Genomic DNA, 26,503 nt, shown 5'->3' with positions numbered 1-26,503 from the left:
TGCTTTCATTTAAAAATATACTGTAGTAATCAGTAGGAAAAAGAAACAACACTGGCTGGGTCACGAGTAGGCATTTCACCATATGTACATAATAAATGACCAGTGAAAACAGGGTATGGGGCTCATTCTGCTAGAAATTAAATAAATTCAAATGAGAACACTGAGATCCATCATCAAAATGTTTAAAAATAATAACACAGGGTTATCAGGGGTAGGCCAAAAATGGACACTCCCATCCACACCAGATGAATATAAATTGGTGAAAATAGTTCAGATAAACATACAAGCATGCATGTGAAAGTATCTATCATCAATGCATTATTTGTAGTAGCAAAAACGAGCCGCCTTGGAAACCAGTTAATGTCCTCAGCAGGGAATTAATAATATTATTGTATATCCATGAAATTGACACCATGTGGCCATGCAAATATATTACAGAGGCCTCTATATAACAGAATATTCATTAGAGAATTGTTTTTCTCAAGAGGACAAAGTGCTTTCATTTTTGCCTAGAAAATGGGGGAAGGACCGGGCGCCGTGGCTCACGCCTGTAATCCCAGCACTTTGGGAGGCCGAGGCGGGTGGATCACAAGGTCAGGAGTTTGAGACCAGTCTGACCAACATGGTGAGACCCCATCTCTACTACAAATACAATAATTAACTGGGCATGGTGGCACATGTCTGTCATCCCAGCTCCTCAGGAGGCTGAGGCAGGAGAAATGCCTGAACCTGGGAGGCGGAGGTTGCCGTGAGCCGAGATCCTGCCACTGCACTCCAGCCCGGGCGACAGAGTGAGACTTGTCTCAAAAAAAAGAAGAAAGGAAAGGAAGGGAGGGAGGGAGGGAGGGAAAGGAAAGGAAAGGAAAGGAAAGGAAAGGAAAGGAAAGGAAAGGAAAGGAAAGAAGGAACAAAGGAAGGAAGGAAAAGAAAGAAAGAGAGAGAAAGAAAAAATGGGGGAAGACAAAAATGGGTGGTACTTATCTCTAGGTTGTGTGATTTTAGGTTATCATGAGTTTCCCCCTTAAGTGTTTCTGAATTATCTGGAATTTCTTATCTTTAGCATGAGTTCTTCCTAAAAATATAACATCAGGTCTGGCATGGTGGCTCATGCCTGTAATCTCAGCACTTTGAGAGGCCAAGGCGGGCGGATTACCTGAGGTCAGGAGTTCAAGACCAGCCTGGCCAGCACGGTGAAACCCTGTGGCTACTAAAAATACAAAAAGTTAGCCGGGTACAGTGGGGCATGCCTGTAATCCCAGCTACTTTGGAGGCTGAGGCAGGAGAATCACTTGAACCCGGGAGGCAGAGGTTGCGGCAAGCCAAGATCACATCACTGCACTCCAGCCTGGATGACAGAGCGAGACTTCATCTCAAAACAACAACAAACAGTACAATACTAACAAGAGCTCTGTAATCCCTACCCTTCCCACCCCAGGAGTCCATCAGCCCCGTCCGAGCCCACCTCTGACTGCCCCTGCCGTTGCTCCCCGCCGAGGTGCAGACATTGACTTCTTGCCAAGCACCAGGCCTTGCTCACATCAGCACCTCACAGTGATCCTTAGAGCCAGATGCTGTGATTCCATTTCACAGGTGAAGAGCTTGAGACGCAGAGGAGGAAGACTGCCTCAGGCCACGCCGCTAGTAAGTGGCAGTTCCCAACTCTAGAGTCCCAAAAGAATTCTGTCCTACCTATGAAAAGTAGTATGTCCAGGCCAGGCACGGTGGCTCAAGCCTGTAATCCCAGCACGTTGGGAGGCCGAGGCAGGCGGATCACGAGGTCAAGAGATCGAGACCATCCTGGCCAACATGGTGAAAACCTGCCTCTACTAAAAATACAAAAATTAGCCAGGCGTGGTGGCGTGTGCCTGTAGTCCCCGTTACTTGGGAGGCTGAGGCAGGAGAACTGCTTGAACCCGGGAGGTGGAGGTTGCAGTGAGATTGTGCCACTGCACTCCAGCCTGGAGCCTGGCAACAGAGTGAGACTCTGTCTCAAAAAAAAAAAAAAAAAGAAAGAAAAGTATATCCAATAAGCAGTACCTCCCTGTGTTTAGAATTTATCTGCAGATCCCAAGGATCAGAAAAGCTGTACTCAGAAACTTACAAATTGTGCAACTGTTCCCCACAGTTCCCGTGGGGCCAATGCCAACTGAGGTGTCTCCAGGAGGCCCCAGTCAGGCTTGGGGCCATGCTGAGGTGACAGCACTGCTCTTAAGTCCTATCCTCTGCTTCTGCAAAAGCTGTGGAGTTCACCCATCAGTAACAGCTCCAGGCTGGGTGCAGTGGCTCATGCCTATAATCCTGGCACTTTGGGAGGCTGACGTAGGCAGATCACCTGAGGTCAGGAGTCTGTGACCAGCCTGGCCAATATGGTGAAACCCGGTCTCTACTAAAAATACAAAACCTTAGCTGGGTGTGGTGCTGCATGCCTGTGATCCCAGCTACTTGGGAGGCTAAGGCAGGAGAATCGCTTGAACCCAGGAGGTGGAGGTTGCAATGAGCCGAGATTGTGCCACTGCACTCCAGCCTGGGCGACAGAACGAGACTCCATCTCAAAAAAAAAAAAAAAAAAAAGCAGCTCTAGCATGGCCAGGTCCCAGGCCCCGTGTCAGGCGTTTCGCTCCCTCCTTTGTCCTTGCCTGTCTCCGAGCCCTCTTCACAGTCTCTTGGGTGTTTCTTTCCATTAGAACCAATCTCTACAACTCCAGCAAGGAGCACAGCAAATACAGGAAGACGCAGAACCGGGGGAGACGCGCTGTATGACTCAATTCCCTTCCGCCTAAAACACTCACCTATTAATAACATTTTTCTTTTTTTTTTTTTTTTTTTCTTCCTTTTTTTGAGACGGAGTCTCCCAACTACAGGTGCACACTCCCACACCCAGCTAGTTTTTGTGTTTTAGTAGAGACGGGGTTTCACCATATTGGTCAGGCTGGTCTTGAACTCCTACCTTCAGGTGATCCACCCGCCTCGGCCTCCCAAAGTGCTGGCCTTACAGGCGTGAGCCACTGCACCAAGCCAATAACATTTTTTTCTAAAGGTGTTTTCATCCCTTTTGTGATCTTCTAAACTCCCAACATGTTATTTCACACTTTGTTGGGCTCTGGGCAAACAAAGCTTAGACAAGGTCTCTGATTCTAGAAACCCTCGGTCGAGGGCATCAGAAACAAACCAGAGTGGGGGGCAGGGAAGGGTCCTAGGCTGGGGGCTGGGAACCTGGAGCACATGCCAGGTGCTCTGCAGCCCGGCTTCATGACGGAGGCTCAAGCGCTGTGAATTTCCAAAAACAGTGAACATACCCGTAGCTGACTGAAGTACAAAAACCTATTCCACAGCCAAATGAAAATGACCTTTGGATCCTCCCCCTAATTTGGGAGTTTATGCCACCTCACCCCTCTTTTGGCCTGGACAATTGAAACATATCTGCTCCCAGGGGAGATGCCCATGGTGAGTCAGGACGGAGCTGGCAAGAGACAGTAGGAAGAGGACGGGACCTAGAGTCAGAGACGAAGTTCTTGTTTGGGATCTGTCACTAAATCTCAGTGGGGACCCGGGAATTCACTTCACCTCTCACTATTTCCTCATTCACAAAGTGGAAATACAAGAAAGCTTAATTCTCCATCGTAAGGTTGGAGTTCCTGTTTGTGAAAGCACTGGAAATGTAAGACGCACTCTTCAAGTACAAAGTCAGAGAGGATCTGTAAACAGGCACAGGCTGCCCTTTAGTATAAACTGTTCACATGAAATCTACATTACGTTGCTCAAGAGTTAAAATAAGCTCAAAGGAGAGGCTGATACCAATGTCAACCAAGGGAAGACAGACACTGAAATTCCTAACGGAGTGACCAGAAAAAGTGGATGGATGAAATATATAGACAAGCCACAATCCTGTCACATCAGAGTTTGATTTAGTCCTGCTGGGCTCTGAAAAGTCCAATGCAAATGGAATAGATTTCTTGGGATCTAATATTTTAAAAACTGCCTGACCAGCGTACCCTCTAGGAAAACCTATTGAAAGGAGGCAAATAGTTTTGGGAGATGAGTATAAGAGGTAGCAGGAGGAAGTTAAGGAAAATCACCACTACACATTGCAGAAACGTATCGGATGGCAAATACAGCCCAAAGTAAAAGCTCCACTGAGGAAAACGTTGAATACTGACCATAGAATTAGCACCTTGCTCCCAGGTCAATAATTTGAACCAAAAAACATTACAAAGCCCTTGCTCGATCCTGAGGTTTGTGAAGGAATATAGGAGAGTTGTATGTTAATGTGACTCCTGAAATCAAAGAGCAGTACCATTCAAAGAGCATGATGTCTTGATCTTAGGATCAAATATTCTAGACCTTGAGCTGGAGAATCTGTGTTATAGTAGGAAAAATGGGGAGTGCTTTACGCCGGTGGCTTCAGGATGCACCAGCAACCCACGTGTGCGGCATTTTCTAAGTCAGAATGACCCTCCTCATCTCCCACTGAGGGCAGTGCTCTTCTCTTGCAGTGCTCTGAGAGGACGTTGAGTTTCTTCTTCTTTACAGATCATAGGGAAACCCAAACATTTGTACCGGTTACACCCCGAAGCTGAAAGCAATAAAGAATAAACACACACAGCAAACTGCGAGGTGAGTCTGTTTAGGGACTGTCTCAACACTAGGTTTCTACTGACAGAACGGGAGGAGGAGCCTCTGACCCTCCTGAGGCTACCCCTGAGCAGCCCACAGTTAATTTTAAGTGACAAAAGAAATGAGAACAAATTCCTCCAGGATAAGAAATTAGATTTTTGCTAAAACAGTGCTCTCCATAGGGTATATGAGCACATTCAACCACCACTCGAAAAGAACCTGAGGGTGGGCACACGGTGCCCACTGCTAGAAATCCCGCAGTTAGATTAGAAAGGAAGAGCGAGTTTTCCGATAATTTTAGACGTTAGGATATGGCTAACAGGTCATGTTCAGGACCTCTGCTTGATACTATCAAAATACAAACAAAAATAACTGTCCTAAAAGACAAAATGCTTTATCCGGGTGAAAGAATGATCTAACTCCTGGAAGCTGAGAACATAGACCAACAACCAAAATAATTTCCTTAAACATACTCCACTAGAATGGCAAGGCATCTTCCTACATAAAACAGTAGAATTTTCCCATTGCTCCAAAGGAATTCAATAAATAATGTTACAGTTAAAGGGCCTGGATCAAAACTGGAGGTGACACCGGCCCCTGACGAACACAAGTCACAGGTCCCTGTGCAGGTCCCAGGGCTGAGTCACCCAAGAACTCCAACGCCACCACGAGCCCGGCCTGTGGTTTCATCTTTCCCGAATGGGACGGGCTGGAGGGTCCCGGCTGCTATGCAGAAGAGTTCCATCTGGGAAGCCCGGTGGTAAGCAAAGGCAAAGATGACAACACGAGACGTGGTCAAAGCCAAGGTGTCCTCGCCCTGCCTCTGTCTTCTTCCCACAGCCTGGTCCCGATTGCCAAAGCTGGGCCCCAGGGGGCAAGTTCTTCAGCGGGGCCTCCTCACCCGGGCTGGACCCGTCACGCGGGGAAGAGCTCGGGCGGGCTTTCTCCATAGCAATACTTTGCTATGGGGTCCCGGTAGGTGTTCTCATGCTGCACGCTCTGTTGGCAAAAGGAAGAGAAGTGCATGGTGAGAACGAGCACAGCTTCACACACCTCCCTCTCGAAGAGTGAGAGTCGATCGGGACTGTCAGACTCTCCCTGCAGGAGGCTGGCCCAGTCCATCTCCAAATGTCACTAAAGGCTCTAAGGCACTTTCTGGAACAAAGAAGAACGTTCAACCCAGAATGCCAACAAACTACATGAACATGGACATAGCAGCACTGTGGCACTGTTTCTTTTTATGTACACCAGTGAGTTTTTTAAAATAACTTTGCTGTGACCTGGCTACTTGAGACAACTACTTTTTCTCAAATTACCTGAAACAGACTAAGATCCGATGGGTGTTTTGTGCCTGATCCTGTGCTTCAGACATTCAGTTCCTGGTAAGGAACCCGGCAGAGACACTAAGGAGATCCACTTTAAATTGCTTTCATAAAGTTGATGTACCTAAAAATTTGGTGCATGAGCCAAAACCTACAATACGATGCAAGCCTCATTTGGCTAAGCAAATTGGAAGTGTGAGTTAAAGCAGACAATCATTCCTGATGGCTGATTTTTCAGCAATTTGTTTTCATACAAGCAACTTGAGCTTTTGGCTAGTCTAGAATTCATTAATTAGTCCAAGACCAATGCTAAGCAACAAACTTGTAAATATTCATCCAATTTAACAGACATATAGCCAAATCTTCTCTTTCTTGGGATACTTTTATCAAAACAAATCAAATGGCAATTGGGAAATCTTTTTATGGTGAAAAGACCAGGTCTGAAAGTACAGGAGCTTCGCTGTAGACTGGAAATAATTCTTGGGTTTTATCAGTGAAGGAAAGAAAATACTTTGCCTTTTCTAGCGTTTCTTAGAATGAGAGAGAATCTGAATCAAAATGAGTCATGTGTTCAGCCTTCCTCCCATTTCTTTTAAAGCTCATTCAAGTGGAAAGCTCTTCAAGCAAAACAAGACCATCAGGAATTTCTTAATGTTTTCAAATGCTCATTATAATCCCTGAAACATTTACCCAATGATACTGAATGCTCGCAGAACAAACCGGAGACATGAGAAGGGACAGAAAATCAAAAGGTGGACTACAGAAATCTGGCAAAGGGTACAAGAGCTTTGGAGAATGACAAATGAGTCCATTATCTCAGATGAAGCCAGTAAAATCTTAGCGACACCATGAATAGGAGCCAGAAGAAGTGTGCGCTATAATAAACACGTCTGGTGATTTTACAGAGAGAGCTGCACAACTGCCCAATCACAATAGCTGAGAGCCAAGGAGACGGTGATGAAAAGGCAAAAGACTTTCAGACGCTTTCGGCAGCAGGTGCAATAATATTTAATGCCCAAAGAGCGAAGCATTTAATGACAGCACGCTAATTCGTATTGAGGGCCTGGCAGCCTACAGATTTATTCATGTATTTTTAAACATTCACCTGCCTCATCCCCTTGAATCCTACAATAAACGACGACTCCATCCCAGAACAAATTGCTACTTACCCTAAACAAGTGGTTACTGGAAAGTCTTGGTCAAATTTCCAAGACAGGGAGGAGGACCTGCTCTTCGGAGCTGGACTATTAGGACTCCACCAGACTTAAAATAATTTTAAGCTTCCATTTAAAGAGCAAATGTACCCACCAGATAGGAGAGATGCAGGTTGATTAGGCCCTGATTTCATATAAATGCGTCACCTCCCCTAACTTGTATAAATCTCACGTTGACATTTTAAATACTATCATTATACTAAACAAGGCGTGGCATGGCTTCATCGAGTCTCTTCTCCAGAACCACCCCAGCAAAAGGGTCTCGGTGTGTATTTTCTACTTTTCTTCCAACCCGTCAGCTGCCATCCTACAGCTGGAGACATCACAGCTTCTGACCTGGGATGAGGTCCTGCATTTGGCCAGGCACAACTCAAAGTGATCTTCGACTGCCATGAAGAGGTTCTGGAATGCCACAGCTGCCCGGTTGAGGAAGCGCTCCAGGAGAAGTTGCTATGGAAACAAAAGTTAGTGCCTGTAATAAATTACCTAAGCCAGCACAAGGTGACCTTGGCCATCTCTCCTAAACTAAGAGAATGCTGATATAGGGAGAGAGGGGAAAGAGAAGGAAAAAAGGAGTGAGGGGAAGGGATACACGCGTGCACACATGTGCATGCCACGGCACCCCGGTATCTTAGTCATTAGATATGTGATTAGCAATACAATGGTCCATTCTGCCAAAGAACCATTCAAGCAACTGGGAACCACCTCCTTTCCTGTCAGATAAAAGCTATTGTGCAGCAATTTCTGATACCTACAAAGTTCCTTTCTAAGTTTTATTTTCAGAAGAACCTCACAGGAAGAGCCTAATGCTCATCACAAAACAAAAGCCAAAAGGAAAAAGGAGGTGTGGAGCCAGGAGCAACTCCCCATACCTTGTTGGGCTGCAGGCAGCAGGAGACACAGTACTCGTACGCGCTGCAGCAGCCGTTGGGCCAGCAGCCATCACAGCAGTACTGCTTTGTGCTGGGGACGTTCACGTTACAGCAGCCGTTCACCAGCAAATCCTTCCTCTCGCAAACGTAGCCTGAAAGTCAGAGACCACCTTAGCATAAAACCAGCAACCTCTCCACCTCCCTATCAGGGATGACCATGAAGCAGCACTGAAAGTACAGCACGCAAAGAACACAAAGAGACAGGAGCTGGAGACTGGGGCATCATCCTAAGCATCAAAGAGCCGCAACTTGGACATACTGTGAGTGGGGCTTGCTTTCCTCACGCAGTCGTTTACAGGAAGCACGTACTCCCACGTTATTGCCAGGCTGCCTGTCGTAACCTACCTACAACTACTGTTTAGTCTGCTGGCACACGTTTGATTTCATCGCTAGGTCAAGCTACAGCTATGTTCTCCTATCCTAACCTATGCAAGCCAGCAGCTCATCTGTGCCTGAAGAAAAATGTCATTCTCTTTTGAACAAAAAGTTTAAAACAGAAAAATCCAAGGCACTGATTGACAGAAGTGAGATCTTTCTAGATTTAACAAACAAACCACTTTACAAATCTCTTTTAGATGCTTGCTGCTTACTGAGTAATCTGGAGGATTATAAAAACACAAATATTCACATCTAACCCTTATAAACTGATTTGTACATGTACATGCCAGGGACTCAATCACCCTTCAGCCTTTGGGAACGCAGTTCTCTAACACTCAAGGAAGAAAAAAACCTCCTAATCCCCCCACACTTCTTATAAATCCCATCATCTATATACACAAGCCCCCTCTAACCCGCCAATTCATGCCCAACTTTAAAGAAAGAAATCTCCTTACAAAAGCTAATTTATTGTTTAGAGCTGCTAAACAGACATTTCTCTACATCCTTCTGGGAATGAGACAGAAAAATGTAAGGAGAAGTCCATAAGGGCCACCACTTGGCCCTCAGGAAACTCCCAGGTGTACACATGAGCTCCCAGGTGCACATGCAGGTGCAGAGCAGCTGCTCCCCGCCTTACCCCATTCCATAGGCCCCAGGTTCTTAATCCTCAGAGAAGGAGACTTGGTGAAGTATAAGATTGTTTTCAGAAACTACTTTAGAAAACAAAGTCTGTTCAAAAGCAGGAGGCAGCAGTAGAATAATGATAATGAAGAAACTAAATGAGACCTATAGACAACGGGGTTCCAGATACTTGGGAATTGGTGCCTTTTGTTGTAGTTGCTGTTTAACTATGTTATTCTGTCTTCTAAATTAAGAGAGGAATGATTCTAATGCTATAGTAAATGTTTCTTGGGATTCTTCCTATTTCTACTCATTTTCTTTACAGGGACTAGAAACAAACACAAAATGTAAATAAGTTAGTTCGCATTTTCCTCCAAATTCTGCTCAAAATAATACATGCATAGCAACTCTATATAATGTGACCTAAACTCTACCAGTTGAAATTCTCTTTCTGCCCTTTACTTTTCATAAGTGTCAGCATCTCAGGCATTCTTTTTTCTTCCCCACTGTCAACTTACAGTACTCAGCCTTGAAACTGCAGCTTTTTCTCGTTCCCAGTGAAAGCAAGCTCATCAAGACCTCTCATCTTGCATCATACATCTACTCACGCAAATGTTATTTCCAATGGGAGTCCTGTAAGATCACAACCTCATACTGTGTTGCTATTGCCTTGAAAATTAACTTCCAGCCTTTGAAAAGTCTGTAAATGCAAATGACCTTATTTAATAATGTGTTACCCTGGCAATATTCATAGTGGCATCTGCTTGCTAAGAGGTATAAGTTCTTACATGTTTTCTTAACTAACCTACTTACTTCACCCACATTCATGGAGAAAAAAACCCATAGCTCTTGGATTTTTATTAACTGACTGATTGATTCATTCCTGGAATTTTTTACGCAAGGAGTCTGAGAGTCTCTGTCTCACCCAGATTAATCAAAAGAATATTCTTTCACTAGCTATGATAAAAGAAGATGCCAAATTGTGCTCCTAAGCGAGGCGTCCCCAAACTACGGCCTGCGGCCGCATGCGGCCCCCTGAGGCCATTTATCCGGCTCCCTGCTGCACTTCAGGAAGGGGCACCGCTTTCATTGGTGGTCAGTGAGAGGAGCACAGTATGTGACGGCCCTCCAACGGTCTGAGGGACAGTGAACTGGCCCCCTGTGTAAAAAGTTTGGAGACGCCTGTCCTAACCCAATGCTAAATGTGAAAATCAGAGCGTAAGATTTCATGTTTTCTCACTGAATGTCACACATCCTATAAGAAGCCCTGAACTCCAAGTCAATGTCTGCCTCCTGACTATGTCATCTTGTGGAAGTAACTTCCTTTTGCTAAACTTCACTCTGCTTATTAAAAACAAAAATAAAACCCACATTATTTTCAATATGATTTGCTAATGTGATCTTAAAAACACAGCTTGTCGCTGGCATCACTGCTGAGTTGGGAAAGCATTCTGGTGCAAAACACTCTTGCTGTGTTACCTGAGGCAGGCAGTTTTCCCCAGCTCGTTTCTTCATTTCCAAATAATTTCATTTCTGGTTTGGAGACTTTGACATCTTTTTTAAAAAGTGTTTTTCTTTTGCAAGGAATACAAACCACCCCCTTTTTAAGCAATAATGCACTGTGGTTGTTTCTTGGTATTTTTTGTGAGACAGGCTCTCACTCTGTCACCCAGGCTGCAGTGCAGTGGCATAATCATGGCTCACTGCAACCTCAACCTCCCCAGGCTCAGGTGATCCTCCCACTTCAGCCTCCCAGTAGCTGGGACTCAGGAGGCTGCGGTGGCCACCATGTCCAGCTAATTTTTTATTTTTTGTAGAGACAGAGTTTTGTAATGTTGCCCTGGCTGGTCCTGGACTCTTGGGCTTGAGTGATCCTCCTGTCTTGGCCTCCCAAAGTGCTAGGATTACAGGTGTGAGGCAACACACCGGCCTGTGGTTTTCATTTTAAAGACAGAAGGTGTCTTCATTTAGTTTAGCTTCATTGTGTATAGATGAAGATTCTAACACAATGTTACCTATAGCAATTTCCATATTGTCACGTTCACAATCCATTTGTTCTGAGACTTTTAGAAACAGGGCAAAATTTGCTCTTGAAAAATAAGCGTGTTATTCGCAAACCTCCAGTAGACAAGAAAATATGTAAAACAATCAGGGAACTTTGCATACTGTTGGATATCTGACATTAGGAGAAATTGTGACTTTTTTTAATGTGATAATGGTATCGCGTTTAAGGTTTATAAAAGTCTTTGGCAATCCTGGGCCAGTTCCTCAACCTTGGTGCTATGTCTTCACCTATAATATGAGGATAGTGGTATCTATCTCAAAGGACTGTTGCAAAAATCAAAGGAGATATTCAAGGAATGCTGTTAGCCCAATGCCCAGTACACAGGAAGGGCTCCATGAGTACAGGCTAAGCACTAGCAGGAGTCCCACTCTCTAAGAAGACTCGGCAATCTTCAAGCGGTAGGAGCTTAGCAGGTTTCTAGTCCAACCATCCTGCCCAGGCAGAAATCTTCTGACAGTTTAAAAGTGAGAAAACCTTATCAAATAGATTTATGTTTTCAATGTTAAGAGTCATACCTTTTGAATGTCTTTACAATTACTTTGAAATGACCTGGTCAGTCAACAAGTACATTTCTTGGGTGTCAACACAATGTCAACACAACCTTATTCAGGTTATCAAGAAGGAAAAATGACCTCTTATCCTCTAGAGTGCACTATCAAGATGAGAATAAAAGATTGGCAAGATGGGGAAATCCTGAGGCTGGGGAGAATGGGCCTGGGGACTAATGCATGACATAGTGCTAATGCTGTAAGTTGTAGGCAGAAGGAGCTTTTAAGAGTTAGAGTTATCAAAATAAGCTGCCCTGATGTCAAAGGGAACCTTGAATGATGAGTAGGGTGTAACAGACAAAACCCTGAGGAATGTTGGAAAGGAGTGAGGCGGGAAAATGCATCGTAGAGGAATCTCTATTACAACAAAAACCCTATGAATGGCCCACCCAGTCTATGCTCCTGACCACCTGGAGAGGAAGAAAAGCCAGCCTCACCGAGTTCATCCGTGATGAGGTGCTTCCCCTGAATGGAGTTGCGGCACTGATTGCTCGGACGACTGCTGTTGCCCAAGTTAAACTGCACTTTCCACAGGATGGGCTGATCATGGTCTTGAACCTGGAGGAGACTCCTATCTCTCACTGCCCTCTCCTCCTGCAAAGAAACCGCGAGTGAGAAGGTTAAGTATCCAGAATCCTTTCTTACAATTCCCCCGTTTCTCATAGAAACTAAAGAAGAGGACAGAAATGCTATAAAAGGCCTATGTAACAGGAATCTGCACTCTCCTGGTACAAGCAGAGCCTGAGCCAAAGTTACTAAATAAACCTGTGGGAGAAAGTAATAAGCTAGTGCTGTGCTTCAAAACTGGTATACTTACACACATGGCTCCTGGATGACATGCACATCATAAATGTGTGTAAAAGTGTGAATTTTATGAAAAAGTTGGACAGGAAAAGTTTTGGACGTTTTCTTTCTGATGGCAAGTAATTTAAAATATTTTTCCTATTAAATACATCATGGAACAGAATTTAAAATGTGAATACACGTTTTAAAGAGAAGAGGAAATGTCTGCGACTCTCATCTCAGACGTCTAGAGCACAAAGTCCCTTTCACTTGCAGTTACAGGTACTTTGGTGGAAGACGTTTGGGAAAACGAGAATTAGGTGGTTGGTTTTAGGGACAAAATGAAGCATGTCAACTTGAGAATTTCTTCTATGAAGGACCACTGGGTATGTAACCCTCTACCGAACACACACTGGCCAGCCAGCCCTCTACCCAGACAAGCAACTGGAAGAGCTGCCCTGGAGTCAAGAGTCTAAGACCATCTCTTCTGGCCTTGAAGCTATATCTGGAGGAGCCAGCCTTCAAAACTGCCTTTTCTGTACTGTTAAAAAAACTAAGGAGGAAGATGTCCAAGTGCCAGAAAACAAGCCAAGCTTGAGACAGCCTCTTCTGAAGGCTTCAGTTGATTATTGGATAACAAAACAACGATAGAACTCCTTCCCACAGGCTTTTTATGCACTTGAAACATTCACTGTTCTAACGGAGTTCGTGGCTTTTATCATTAAAAATAATCAGTCGTGTCGCTTTTTAAGCAAATGGGACTAACCTTGAAAATCTGATGAAGACGCTTATATTCTTAAAAAATGGTCAAGATACCTATAGCTATTAACATTTCTCTAGGAAAGTAATCTGGGATGATCTATTAGTATTTTAAAAATATATATCTACATACACTTTGGCCCAGGAAACTCAGGTGTATCCTATGGAAAACACCAATGTATAGGGAAATACAGGGGTGTTGACTACATCATTGTTTCAATGGTATGAAAAACTTGTAATTGGTTGAGTGTGGTGGCTCACGCCTGCAATCCCAGCACTTCAGGGGGCCGAGGCAGGTGAACCACCTAAGGTCAGGAGTTTGAGACCAGCCTGGCCAACATGGTGAAACCCCATCTCTACTAAAAATACAAAAATTAGCTGGAGTGGTGGTAGGCACCTGTAATCCCAGCTACTTGGGAGGCATGAACCTGGAAGGTGGAGGCTGCAGTGAGCCAAGATCATGCCACTGCACTCCAGCCTGGGCCACAAGAGTGAAACTCCATCTCAAAAACAACCTAAAACCCCAATAACAGAGAAATGATGGAATGAACACTGGCGTAACAATACTATTACAACCAAACCTAGATAAGACTGATAGCTATTTAACTAGAGTAGCAGTTCTACAACCTGACTTCTGCACATCAGATTAATGTAGGGAGCATAAAACAAATTCTCATTCCTAAGCCCACCTATGGACAGGAAAAATCTGTGGATTTAAAGTGCCTACATGATTTTAATACATAGACAGGGTTGCAGACCACGCCATGACTATAGAGTATTATTACGGGAAAAAGCAAGTTGCAGAATAATGTGCATATTATCACACATATTATGATAATAATTATGACAATATGCACATATAGGTTGGTAAGAGCTAAGATAAAGGTGTGGAAAGATGTACAGTCATCTTCCTGACCCATGGTTTTACTTTCTGAAGTTTAACAGTTACTCACAGTGAACTGTGGTCCAAAAATATTAAATGAAAAATTGCAGAAGTAAACAATTCCTAAGTTTTAAATTGAGCACTGTTCTAAGTAGCAGGGGAAACCTCACGCCATCCATTCTGTCCCGCCTGGGCTGTGAATCATTCCTTTGTCCAGGGTATCCATCTTAGTCACTTAGTAGTCACTCATTACCAGGTCAAAAAACAGTTTGTTTAGGGTTTGGTACTAGTCGCAATTTCAGGCATCCACTGAGGGTCTCAGAACAGATAAGGGGAACTACTCTGCTACAGACTATTAGCACGGGAGGGATGTATGTGGCTATTAGAAGTATCTGTAATCATCTTAGGAGGGTATCTTTTAAATTTAAAATAAAGTGGTAACACCATTAAAAACAGGATTATTAACAACAGAAGGAAACTAAGTGAAGATTCTGTAGAAACTCTATTACACTTGCAATTTTCCTGTAAATCTGTAATTATTCAAAAAATTGTTTTAAAAATACAGTTACCAGCACTAAAGGCAAAAATTGTCCATAATCCCATCAACTTAAATACATTATATTTGTTTTTGCGTATTAACTTCTAGCTTTTGACCTCAACATTTACACAAATTAGGATGTTTTGCATTCAGCTCTTCTTGACACTAATTGGATACTAAAACATTTCCAAGTCCCTACATTATCTTGATAATCACATTTTCAAGGCTACATAATAATCCATCATGTTGATGTGCCATCATTTAGTAAACACATCCTCTACAGACCAATGTTAGGCCCAGGTTTTTGATATCAAAGATAATACTGCAATAAAATGTGGAGCTTTTAAAACAATTCTCTTGAATAACTTGTAGTACCATGCTACATAGGGCCAGATAACTTCCCACATTCTATCTACCATTTGTAATAGCACCACAGCACCAGCATTTTCATTATAGAGTTTACAATTTGATCACAGCCCCACCAGTACCGGATTTTGTTCTTTGATTTACAAAGTGTAAAACAGTCTTTCAAGGTGGCTATCATTTCCATCCTGCCCCCTCCCTTTTGCTTCTTTGCAAAGAAAGAACTGGTACTAGCAGAACCAGGGCGGGCTATACAAAAACAACATCTGTAACCCTTGGTTACTACACGAAGAAGAGCTAAGTGCAGGCGCCGTGGGAGTGTGGGACAAATCACTTAGGTGCATACTGTTTAACTACCTGTGAATTCATACTCTTCTGCTCTGCTGGGACCCTATCAGTTAACTGCATCATCAAGCTATGTGCGATCTAAACTGAGCAAAAATGCTACCCTAGATAAATTAATAGCCATAAAGACTATTAAGAGCTTGGCCAAAGTACAGTAAACTGGATTTTACGACAAGGTTAAAAGTGCTCTTAACATTACTGCCATGCTATCCTGTTATTCTTCAGAAAGAAAACAAGGGTTCACAGTCAAGTGCATCCCCAGAGGACCCCGGCCACATAATGACATTCCTGGTAAACAGGAAAGCAATTCTCCCAGCACTTCAACATGTTTTCAAACATGAATATTCAAGACCTTGCCAAAAGGATAGTGAAAGCATGTGGCAGAAATGACTTCGCAACATTTGCTTTCTGGAAGGCCCAGTCTTGCAAAGGGTGCTGAGGGCATTCCTTCACAGGATGGGGGAATCCCTAACCTTTCCTAGCTCTTTCACCTACTCTATTAGGTTGTCTCAATTTGAAGCTTTTCCTCATATTTATATTTTTTTCACTTAAGATTTATTCGAAAGTATCTAGTTCTTACAAAATGCTGAAGATACAGAGCCGAATGGCAGTCCAGTTCTGTATTCTAAGAGCCTCAGAGCTGTTGAGAAAGGGGTATGTCCATACATCAGTGCAATCAGTCACTGCACATGCTATGACAGATGTCCACATGGGATACAGGATACAAAGAAAAGAGCAGTAGCCAAAAATCCATGAGCTTTCTTCCTAATTGTAAAGAGCTACAGAAATACATTGTGATGACTAATGTGTTGCTTTGTGTCCGACTTTAGAAGGGCTGTATTCATAACTGTGCTGGGTACTTTTCAGGAGTTACCACAGGTCAAGTGAGATGAATGTCCCATGCCAGCAGTAAAGCATGGAAACATAAGGCACTCTTGTCATTAGGAGAGACTTGCTTATGAACCTCAAAAAAAGAGGGGAGAGGGAGAAGGCCCAGAGGCTATTTCAAATGTCTAGTGTTTGGGAAATGGCTAAATGCTGCCTGATAATGGAAATTTTTAGTTATAAAAATCATATTTCCAAAGAGCTTTTAAAGATAGGGAAATGCTTATATGTTAAGGGAAGAAAGAGGGTGCCTCAACTATACAAACAAAAAGTATGAAACATGGCAGAACAAAAATATGCCCAAATATGAACAGTGGATGCCTCTGCTTAGTGAGATTACGGGTAACTGTTTCCCTCCGAGACAAACATTCTGAAATACATGTATCTTAGTAATCGGTGAAAAACAAAACAAAAAAACCACCAAATTAGCAACTCTCATATTATATATTACACCTCATTTCAGATAGTATCTAACCTGGCACCAATTTACTTAGTTAGCTCCCGTAAGGCCGAACATGCTCACATATTTTCGAGGAGTTATGCGAATAGCCCTGCGACTTTCAGCAGCTGCACCACTTGAACAGGAGTGAGAACGTTCGGTCACACGACAGGAAGTTTCAGACCCTTCTGACTCCCGAGATTGGAACTTGTTTAATCTCAAATCAAATGCCTCACACAGTTAGGCCCATCCTGCCCCAGATCATGTCCCCCTGCTTTGTTTTCTTCATCTCATACATCATTATCTGAAATTATTTTGCTTATTTACCGTCTGTCCTCCTTAGCTGCTAGCGGAATACAGTCTCTTGGAGGGGAGGGGTGTCATCTGCTTTGCCCACTCTGTCTTTGCCAACTAGCAGAACAGTGCCTGGCACACAGTTGGTGTTATTTGTTAAATAAAATGCACCCAAGTAACCTGTACCATTCACCATTCCCCACCCTCCCTCAGGGGCAGCCCCACCATCACTGATTTCTCCTGCCGCCCATCTCTACAAGTTATCCCCCAAAGCATTAATTAACATGAAAACCAAAGAAAAGAGGAATTCAGAGCAGCAGAGGATAATCAACTATTCTCCAGGCAAAAGCAGCTCCATCTGCTCCATGAGTTTCCAGTCTCACTGCAGCAGAGCTAAGGTGCACGTGTATTCACGGGGTTCATAACCTCTTCTCGATCAGGGTGTACACACCCTGGACTCATACACTCCATCTCACCATCTGCATTTTACAGAGGAAGAACCCCAGCTCCCTCAAGGCCCACAGCTAGTGAGTGGAAGACCACCCAAACTGAGGCCAGCGGAGCAGGGGCAGCCAAGTCAGACACACACAGGAGCCCCTCTGCCGGAGCACCCAGGACAGTGGGGCTCACAGCCTTGAGTCCTGGAACCCTTTCTAATCTTAACAATTACTGAGGACTCCAACATGTGGGTTTATGTGAGTTATGGCTATTGATGCTTACCATATTGAAAATTAAAACATAAATCCTTAAAATATTTATTTTAGATCGTACTTATTCATTAAAAAAAACAATGAATTCAGTACATGAATTTTTTTGTGAAAAAACATTTTTTTTAAAAACACATAGTAAGGAGAGGGGCAATGTTTTTATATTTCTGCAAACCTTTTTAATGTTTTCCTTAATGGAAGACAGCTGGATCCCCAAGGCAACCTCTCTACTCAGTTTGTCCCAATATATTGTCTGGGTTGGAGTATACGAAGAAAATCTATTTCACACAGATGTGCGGTTGGAAAGGGGAGGGCTACTTTAATAACTTTTGCAGAAAATTATGGCTAATACTCTACCATACTTGACACTAAATACTATACCAGAATTTGACAACTGCAGTTCCTCAAAGTTCACTGCACACAGTGCAGCCAGTCTGGAAAACAGTTATGCGGTTCCTCAAAAAGTTAAACACAGACTTACCATCTGACCCAGTCATGCCACTGCTAATATATCAAGAGCAATGAAAACACGTCCACAAGAAAACTTGTAAATGAATGTCTGTAACAGCATTATTCATAACAAGTAAAAGGTGGAAACAACCCAAATCCCTCTCAACAAAGAATGAATCAACAGAATGTGACAGATGCACGCAATGGAATATTATTCGGACATAAAAATGAAGTGCTAATACATGCTAGGACATGGGTAAACCTTGAAAACATTATGCTAAACACAAACGCCAATCAAAAAAGACCACATATTTATATAATGCCATTTACATGAAATATCTAAAATAGGCAAAACTATAGAAACAAAGTAGATTAGTGATTGCTTAGGATTGAGGGGCAGGGGGAAGAAGATGATGAAAATGTTTTAGAACTACTGGTCTGTGAATATACTACTTTTTATTTTTATTTATTTATTTTTTTTGAGACAGAGTCTTGCTCTGTCACCCCGGCTGGAGTGTAGTGGTAGATCTCAGCTCACTGCAACTTCCGTCTCCTGGCTTCAGGTGATTCTTGTGCCTCAGCCTCCCTCCCCACCACACCTGTCTAATTTTTGTATTTTTAGTAGAAATAGGGTTTCACCATGTTGGCCAGGCTGGTCTCAAACTCCTTACCTCAGGTGATCCACCTGCCTCAGCCTCCCAAAGTGCTGGAATTACAAGTGTGAGCCACTGTGTACAGCCTGGAAATATACTACAAACCAGCATTATATACTTCAAATGGGTCAACTGTATGATATGTGAATTATATCTCAATAAAACTTACCAAAAAACCCAGTTCCTTCAGCACAATGCGGCATCTGAAACCATATCTATGAATTTTTCATAAACTGTTCAAATCCCTGACTCTGTCTTGCACGCTGAACAGATCTTATGCAGATCTTCTGACACATTTTCATTATACAATATTTTTTAAATCACATTTGTTAATATCCCCAGTGACTTAATCTTTAGGTGTTAGAAAGTTTTACAAGCTAAGGGTAGCAGATACACATTTTCCAAAATTCTAATTTTCACTTGAAAGCTTAAATATTATCACTGGCAAATAATGTCAGACGTTTTCTGTAAAGTAACAAGCTCAATTCATTTTCAAGAAAATGTCTACCAATTACCCAAATCTGAATAACTAGTGTATCTGTTGTACTTTCAAGAAAAAATCGTGTTCCCGTGAAAAAAGTGGCTGCTTAACCTTGCAACTCAATTCCCAAAGCTCTTCCTCAAGACAACCATCGTATTTCTGTAGGCAGAACATGCCGTTAGCCATATTTCCCTTCTCACTATACAGAAAAGGTATGTATTTGGGGATCAACATTTAGCAAAAGTAGTAATTTTGACTGCTTCATTCTTAAGTGAAATTAGTACTTTTTTGAAAACTACAAGTATGGCTGTGAAGAATACGACTCCTAGTACAGTCTGCTGCCACTGCTTTCATCCTTGCTAAGGTACCATGACTTCTGCACCATCAGTCAAAGTGTCAACAAGGTGAAAAAGCGAGTTATATTTTAGTGTTATTCTGAAAATTCTTCGGGCCTTGCAGATCCCCTGAAAGAGTCTCAGGGACCCTCTGGGGTCCACAGACCACATTTTGGAACCCTGTGGGTTAAGTTATTATAAAAAACTAAAGGCTGGGTGCAGTAGCTCATGCCTGTGATTCCAGCACTCTGGGAGGCTGAGGCAGGCCATTGCTTAAACCCAGGAGTTTGACACCAGCCTGGAAAAAATAAAGAGGCCCCGTATCTATGGGGAAAAAAAAAAAAAGAAAGAAATTAGCTGGGTGTAGTTGTGCATGCCTGTAGTCCCAGCTATTCGGAAGGCTGACATGGGAGGATCCCTTGAGCTTAGGAGTTCGAGGCTGCAAAGAGCTATGATGGCATCACTGCCCCCCAGCCTGGATGGCAGAGTAAGACCCTGTACCAAAAACAAGTGAATAAAACCAAGCTAAAAAAAAAAACCCTCCCCGTCAGTGGCTTCACAGAAGACTGTTTCTTGCTCATGCTACGAGTCCACCATGGGTGAGCTGAGGGGTTCTGCTCACCCTAGTCCCTCAGGCTGAACGAAGCTCTCAGCACAAAGCCTCCATGGTCACCAAGGCTTCTGCCTGCAAGTGACAGTTTACACTGTATAAGCCAATGCATGGCACACAGCCACCCTCCTTCAAAGAGTGTGGGAGCCAATCCCACCATGTGCCCAGAAGAGGGTGACCAACTCCTTGGGAACCGCCCTGGCAACTACTCCCCAAGGAGATCAGGCGGGGACATAGTGAGTCACTGAGTGGCCCAGCGGAGAGCAGATCCCAGATCTAAAGGACTGTAGCTTGGCTCAGTTCGTTTCCCAATGGCTGCTGGACCAGATACAGACCCAGGGCTGACAAGTATCCTGGTATTTCAAGAGAAGCCAGAAGAAAGGATTTGTATGAAATCTCATATATTTTTATCCCATTTTTAAAAATACTGGCCACTCACAGTAGCTGACACCTGTAATCTCAGCACTTTGGGAGGTAGAGGTGGGCGGACTGTTTAAGCTCAGGAGTTTGCTATCAGCCTGAGCAACCTGGTAAAAACCCATCTCTACTAAAAATACGAAAGGCTGCACGCTGTGGCTCATGCCTGTTACCCCAGCACTTTGGGAGGCTAAGGCAAACCGATCACCTAAGGTCAGGAGTTTGAGACCAGCCCGGCCAACATGGGTTCTACTAAAAATACAAAATTAGCTGGGTATGGTGGTGCATGCCTGTAATCCCAGCTACTCGGGAGGCTGAGGCAGGAGAATCGCTTGAACCTGGGAGGAGGAGGTTGCAGTAAGCTGAGATCACGCCACTGTACTCCAGCCTGGGCAATAAGAGCTAAACTGTGTCTCCAAAAAATACAAATACAAATACAAAAAATTAGCCAGGTATAGTGGTACGCACCTATAGTCCCAGCTACTCGGAGGCTGAGGCAGGAGAATCGCTTGAGCCTGGGAGGCAAAGGCTGCAGTGAGCAATCTCTACTCATCTCAACAAACAAACAAAACAAAACAAGACAACAATATAACTGTGCAAGCAAAACCAAGGCTGCATATTACCCATGTCATCTCTATCACGATGGTCACAAATTGAGAATGTGGGCTTTAAAATCAGGTGGACCTGAATCAGAGTCCCTGCCTGAACCGTCACAAGGAAATAGTAGCCCTAAACACAAGGAATTCCTGCAAAGTAACAGAGGACACCCAACAGTAAAATGGTCAAAGGGCATGACTAGGCCCCTTCAGAAGCAGAACATTCAAATTACCAAAACCAGTAAGATGTTCATCTTCGACCACTAGTCAGGGAAATATCCAGTGCACTAATAACGATGAGGGATAAATCTGTACCAGAAGAGGGCATTGTAAGTGTTACTGAAGGACACAAAAGAAGGCAGGATGTGGAGGGGAAGGCAGGGATACTGGTGATCCTGACTCTGTGAAAAGCCTAGGCTAACATGTGTGCTTGTCTTAGTTTTTAACAAAAAAAAGTTTAAAAAGAGATAAAACAAAATTTGGGGGAAAAAAGCTTACAGAATCAGGATACAAATAAGAAAAATATTTTGTACAACTGTGCAATGTGTTTGTGTTTTCGGCTAAATGTTAATACAACAGCCAAAAAGTTAAAAAAAATAAAGTTTATAAAGTAAAAACATTACAGTAAGTGAATATTAACTTCCTAAAGAAAAATCTTAAAGTATATGCAGTGCAGCCTGTGTACACTTGACAGTGGTACACAGTGATGTCCTAGGCCTGCATGTTCAACCCCTACTCACTCCCTGACTCATTCAGAACAGCTTCCGGTCCCATAAGATCCATTCATGGTAAATGTCCTTTATGGGTGTACCACTTTTATTTATTTATTTTTTTTTTGAGAAGGAATCTGGCTCTGTCACCAGGCTGGAGTGCAGAGACACGATCTCAGCTCATTGCAACCTCCGCCTCCCGGGTTCAAGCGATCTCCTGCCTCAGCCTCCTGAGTAGCTGGAATTACAGGTGCACACCACCACACCCAGCTAATTTTTAGTAGAGATGGGGTGTCACCATGTTAGCCAGGCTGGTCCTGAACTCCTGACCTCGTGATCTGCCCGCCTCGGACTCCCAAAGTGCTGGGATTACAGGCGTGAGCCACCGTATCCAGCTTTTCTTCTTATTTTTTTTTTGAAACAGAGTCTCGCTCTGTTGTCTAGGCTGGAGTACAGAGGCATGATCTCGGCTCACTGCAACCTCCACCTCCTGGGTTCAAGCAATTCTCATGCCTCAGCCTCCAAATAGCTGGGATTGCAGGCGTGTGCTACCACGCCTGGCTAATTTTTGTATTTTTAGTAGAGATGGGGTTTTGCCATGTTGGCCAGGCTGGTCTCAAACTCCTGACCTCAAGTGATCTACTCACCTTAGCCTCCCAAACTACTAGGATTACAGGTGTGAGCTACGACGCCCAGCCCATTTTTTTCTTTACAGTTTTTACTGTACTTTTTCTATGTTTAGATATATTTAGATCCACAAATACTTCCCATTGTGTTGCAGTGGCTTCCAGTATTCAGTACTGTCAGATGCTGTAGCGGTTTACAGCCTAGGAGCAATAGGCCGTGCCACACAGCCTACAAGTGTAGCAAAATCACCTAAAGATGCATTTCTTAGAACCTTGATTGATGCATGACTGTAAGTTTAAAACGAAGATGATGTGTTGGGGTACTGAAAAGGTGGCTGTAGGGAAGGTCACAGAACAGCACCTGAGGTGAAAGGCTAGCAGACGTATGCCAGACTGAAAAGAAACATTCATCCCAAGTACAAAGACTCACTTGTTTGTTCAATCAATATTTGGGTTCCCATGAAATGGTTGGCAGTATCCTGGGGGCTGGAGAGTCTATGAACAAGACAGACAAGGTCTCGGTTCTCAAGAATATTATAGGCTAAAAGAGAGAGCGAAGCAAGACAGATAAACAAGTAAATGAACAAGAAATGCTCAGTAATGCTCAGTTTGTGATTCCTACCACAAAGAAAATAAAGCAGGTTTCAGAGCAAGGAACGGAAGTAATTTACATTTTGTTACCAGGTATGGTCTGAAACAGTAACAGTATGAACTGAAATGACAAAAAAGATTCTACCGTGCAGAGATCCTGGAACAGCATACAGAGTTTTATCTGACACGAGAGATGCCAGTGGCTTGGCCTAGGGTGGCAGCAGTGAGACTCCGAAGAAATGAAGAGATTCAGGATACACTCTAGAGACACAGCCAATATTTCAGACACAGGGAGTGAGAGGAAAAAGAATGAAGTGTCTTGAATACCTGGGGAACGGTAATGCCACTAAGGGAGACTGGGAAGACTCGGAGAGGAACAAGTGCTGGCAGAGAATCAGGGGTTCTGTTTGGTCCAAACACAGACACATTCACCATCAACTAAGAAGTAGAGGGGTGGTTGCCAGGGGCTGGGGGAAGGGAGAAATGAGGAGCTACTGTTTAAGGAGTACGAAGTTTCAGTTTCTACAAGAGTTATGGGGATGGATGGTGGTGATGGTCGCATAGCATTAAGGCTGTATTTAATACCACTGAACACACACTTTAAAAATGGTTGGCCGGGCGCGGTGGCTCAAGCCTGTCATCCCAGCACTTTGGGAGGCCGAGGCGGGTGGATCACGAGGTCAAGAGATCGAGACCATCCCGGTCAACATGGTGAAACCTCGTCTCTACTAAAAATACAAAAAATTAGCTGGGCATGGTGGCGCGTGCCTGTAATCCCAGCTACTCAGGAGGCTGAGGCAGGAGAATTGCCTGAACCCAGGAGGCCGAGGTTGCGGTGAGCCGAGATCGCGCCATTGTACTCCAGCCTGGGTAACAAGAGCGAAACTCCGTCTCAAAAAAAAAAAAAAAATGGTTAAGATAGGGCCGGGTGTGGTAGCTGATGCCTGTAATTCCAGCACTTCCGGAGGCCAAGGCAGATGGATCACTTGAGGTCAGGAGTTCAAGAGCAGATTGGCCACTGTGGCAAAACTCCACCTACTAAAGATACAAAAATGAGCCGGGTGTGGTGGCACATGCCTGTAATCCAGCTACTCGGGAGGCTGAGGCAGGAGAATCGATTGAACCCAGGAGGTGGAGGTTAAAGTGAGCTGAGATCGCGCCACTGCACTCCAGCCTAGAGTGACAAGAGAGTCTGTGGTGGGAATTGCTAACTGAACATTTCTTGTTCGTTCACTTGTTTATCTGTTACCCAGAGTGGGTCTGGGTGACAGAGTGAGACTCTGTGTTTAAAAAAAAAAAAAAGGTTAATATAGGAAATTTTACGTCATATTTTACCACAATAAAAATTTTTTGAAAAAAAAAAAAAAAAGATGCCAACTAGGCAATTAGATATAAGAATTTGGGGATTTCTGGACGAGTCTAGGCTGGAGTTATCAACTGAGGGCAACATCAGTATCCCTCCAGAGATCACCTGAGTATTTAACAATGACCCCAGAGATCACTTGAATTAGGTAGAGAGGAAGACAGATGACGGATTCGTGGCACACGCCACCACTCAGGGGTCCACAAGACAGAGAAGGGACAACACGCAACTGTGAAGACGTGTCTTGGGGTAGCAGAAAACACAAATCACAGAAGTCTGGTCGCTCACATGATCACCCAGACATCCCGGCCAACAAAACAGGCTTATCACACTTGGCCTCTCTGTTTGCCTAAGGTGGGAGGGAGGTCATGTACAATTCCCTGTTCTTCTCTTTTCACACCTCCTGCCAATCCACTAAAACGAGGGTGACCACATAGTTTTATCGATGTTCTACTTGTTTATGTATTTTATTTACAAACTTGAGTTTTGAGAGTAAAAAGGAGAGCTTTTTATAACCACATCAGGACAACAGCATACCTAGGGTTATCCTGAATGTACCCTGGGGTGTAATAACCACCCTTTCTACAAATCTAAGCACTCAACCTGAACTTCTAAACAAACTTATGAATGCTTTGGGTCAGACTTCCCACCCAAGCTCCTTGCTGTTTCTCCCAGAAATTCTCACCTGGAAGGAAAATGACGGGGTGCAGTGTGCTGGAGGGGTGGAATTCCACCGATCCAGTTATGCACAGAAAGCAGGAAAGAACTGAGGGTCCTTCTGAGTCGCCCAGGAGGATACAGAGCCCCCAGATTAAACGAAGGGCACCCATGCCAGCGCTGGCCGACCCTGGCCACCTCTCTGTGTCTTCCTTCCTCAGTCTGCAACACAGGGACGCTCCACTTCTGCCGCGAGGATAAAGCGAGCATTTGCACACCCTCTCTTAGCTCTGGGCCCGGCAGGTAAAAAGCAGGAAGGTGTACATAAAAGCAGTCACCCCTGCTGAAGGCTCCTCAACTCGGGGTTCGAGTCCCAGCTCTGCCGTGGCCTGGCAACCCCTTCTCGCTGCAGACCCAACGCGGTGAGCAGGTCCCCCGCCCGTGCTCAGACCCGGACAGGAATGCACACCTCTCCCCACCCTCGGACGCCCCGGCGGCGCCGCTGCAGAAGCCGGGAGGTCGGACAGAAGAGGAGGAGGGAAGGAAGGAGGGAAGGATGGAGAAAGGGAAGGAAGGAGGAAGAACGAAGTGAGGAAAGAGGAAGGAGTGGAGGAGGGAGGAAGGAAGAGAGGGACATGAAGCAGGATGGAAGGAGGAAGGAAGAAGGGAAGGGAAGGAGGAAGGAACGAAGAAAGGAGAGGAAGGAAGGAATGAGGGAAGGAAGAACGAAGTGAGCAAAGAGGATGTCAGGGAAGAAAGGAGGGAGGAAAGGAAGAAAGGGGGGGGGCAAAAGGGAGGGGGACGGAAGGGAAGTGGGAGGAAGAAGGGAAAGAAGGAGGAAGGAAGGGAAGGGGGAGAGAGGCAGGAAGGAGGCAGGAAGGAGGGAAGGAAGGGAATGAAGAAGGAAGGGAAAGGGGAGGAAGAGAGGGAGGAAGGAAAAACGGAGGAAGGAAGGGAGGCAGGAAGAAGGGAAGGAAGGAGAAAAGAAGGGAAGGGGAAGGAAGGAAGGAAGAAGGGCCGGGCGGCCACTGACCTGCTTGAAGGTGCTGCTGAGGAAGTAGACGAGCGACAGCCCGAAGACCAGGGCGAGCACCCACCTCTTCCGCAGAAGCCGGCGCCACACCATGGCCGCCAGGTTCACCATCCCGGCGCAGACGTGGGGCGCGGCGGCCGGGGCGCGGGACGCGGGAGGCCCGGGATCCGGGCGGCATGGCCCCTACGCGCCCGGCAACCCCATCCCTCCAGGTGGGCGCCGGCCCCGCGGCCCGCGGCCCTGTCAGCTCCCGGCAGCCCTGCGCGGCGCCCCACGTGACCCCGCCCTACG

The 26,503-nt window shown here is 44.6% G+C and overlaps 1 protein-coding gene across 3 annotated transcripts; it reads right to left on the bottom strand.

Moving 5' to 3' along the window:
• SPRING1 (SREBF pathway regulator in golgi 1) lies at positions 1 to 26,503 on the bottom strand. 3 transcript variants are annotated; one of them, XM_074402188.1, is made up of 5 exons: positions 26,277 to 26,503; positions 12,132 to 12,288; positions 8,023 to 8,174; positions 7,487 to 7,600; positions 1 to 5,613 (listed from the first exon to the last, which is right to left on the bottom strand). In XM_074402188.1, exons 1-5 carry the CDS (start codon positions 26,388 to 26,390, stop codon positions 5,530 to 5,532), a joined length of 621 nt encoding a protein of 206 aa, XP_074258289.1. In that variant the 5' UTR covers positions 26,391 to 26,503; the 3' UTR covers positions 1 to 5,529. The 3 variants fall into 3 exon arrangements, with proteins under 3 accessions (XP_074258289.1, XP_003932260.1, XP_039328352.1); XM_003932211.4 differs by having other exon boundaries at positions 26,213 to 26,407; XM_039472418.2 differs by lacking the exon at positions 12,132 to 12,288 and having other exon boundaries at positions 26,213 to 26,503.

Source organism: Saimiri boliviensis, chromosome 7 (genome assembly GCF_048565385.1).
Source record: "Saimiri boliviensis isolate mSaiBol1 chromosome 7, mSaiBol1.pri, whole genome shotgun sequence".
NCBI classification, from domain to species: domain Eukaryota; kingdom Metazoa; phylum Chordata; class Mammalia; order Primates; family Cebidae; genus Saimiri; species Saimiri boliviensis.
Note: the sequence above shows the minus strand (reverse complement) of the source record. Positions and strands in the feature narration are given on the sequence as shown.

Coding starts and splice junctions, on each gene's coding strand:
- SPRING1 (XM_074402188.1), bottom strand. CDS start 26,390: ATGCCGCCCGGATCCCGGGCCTCCCGCGTCCCGCGCCCCGGCCGCCGC. Junction 7,601..8,022: donor GCTGCCTGCAGCCCAACAAG/GTATGGGGAGTT, acceptor TTGTTTCCATAG/CAACTTCTCCTGGAGCGCTT. Junction 5,614..7,486: donor AATGCAGGACCTCATCCCAG/GTCAGAAGCTGT, acceptor TTTTGCCAACAG/AGCGTGCAGCATGAGAACAC.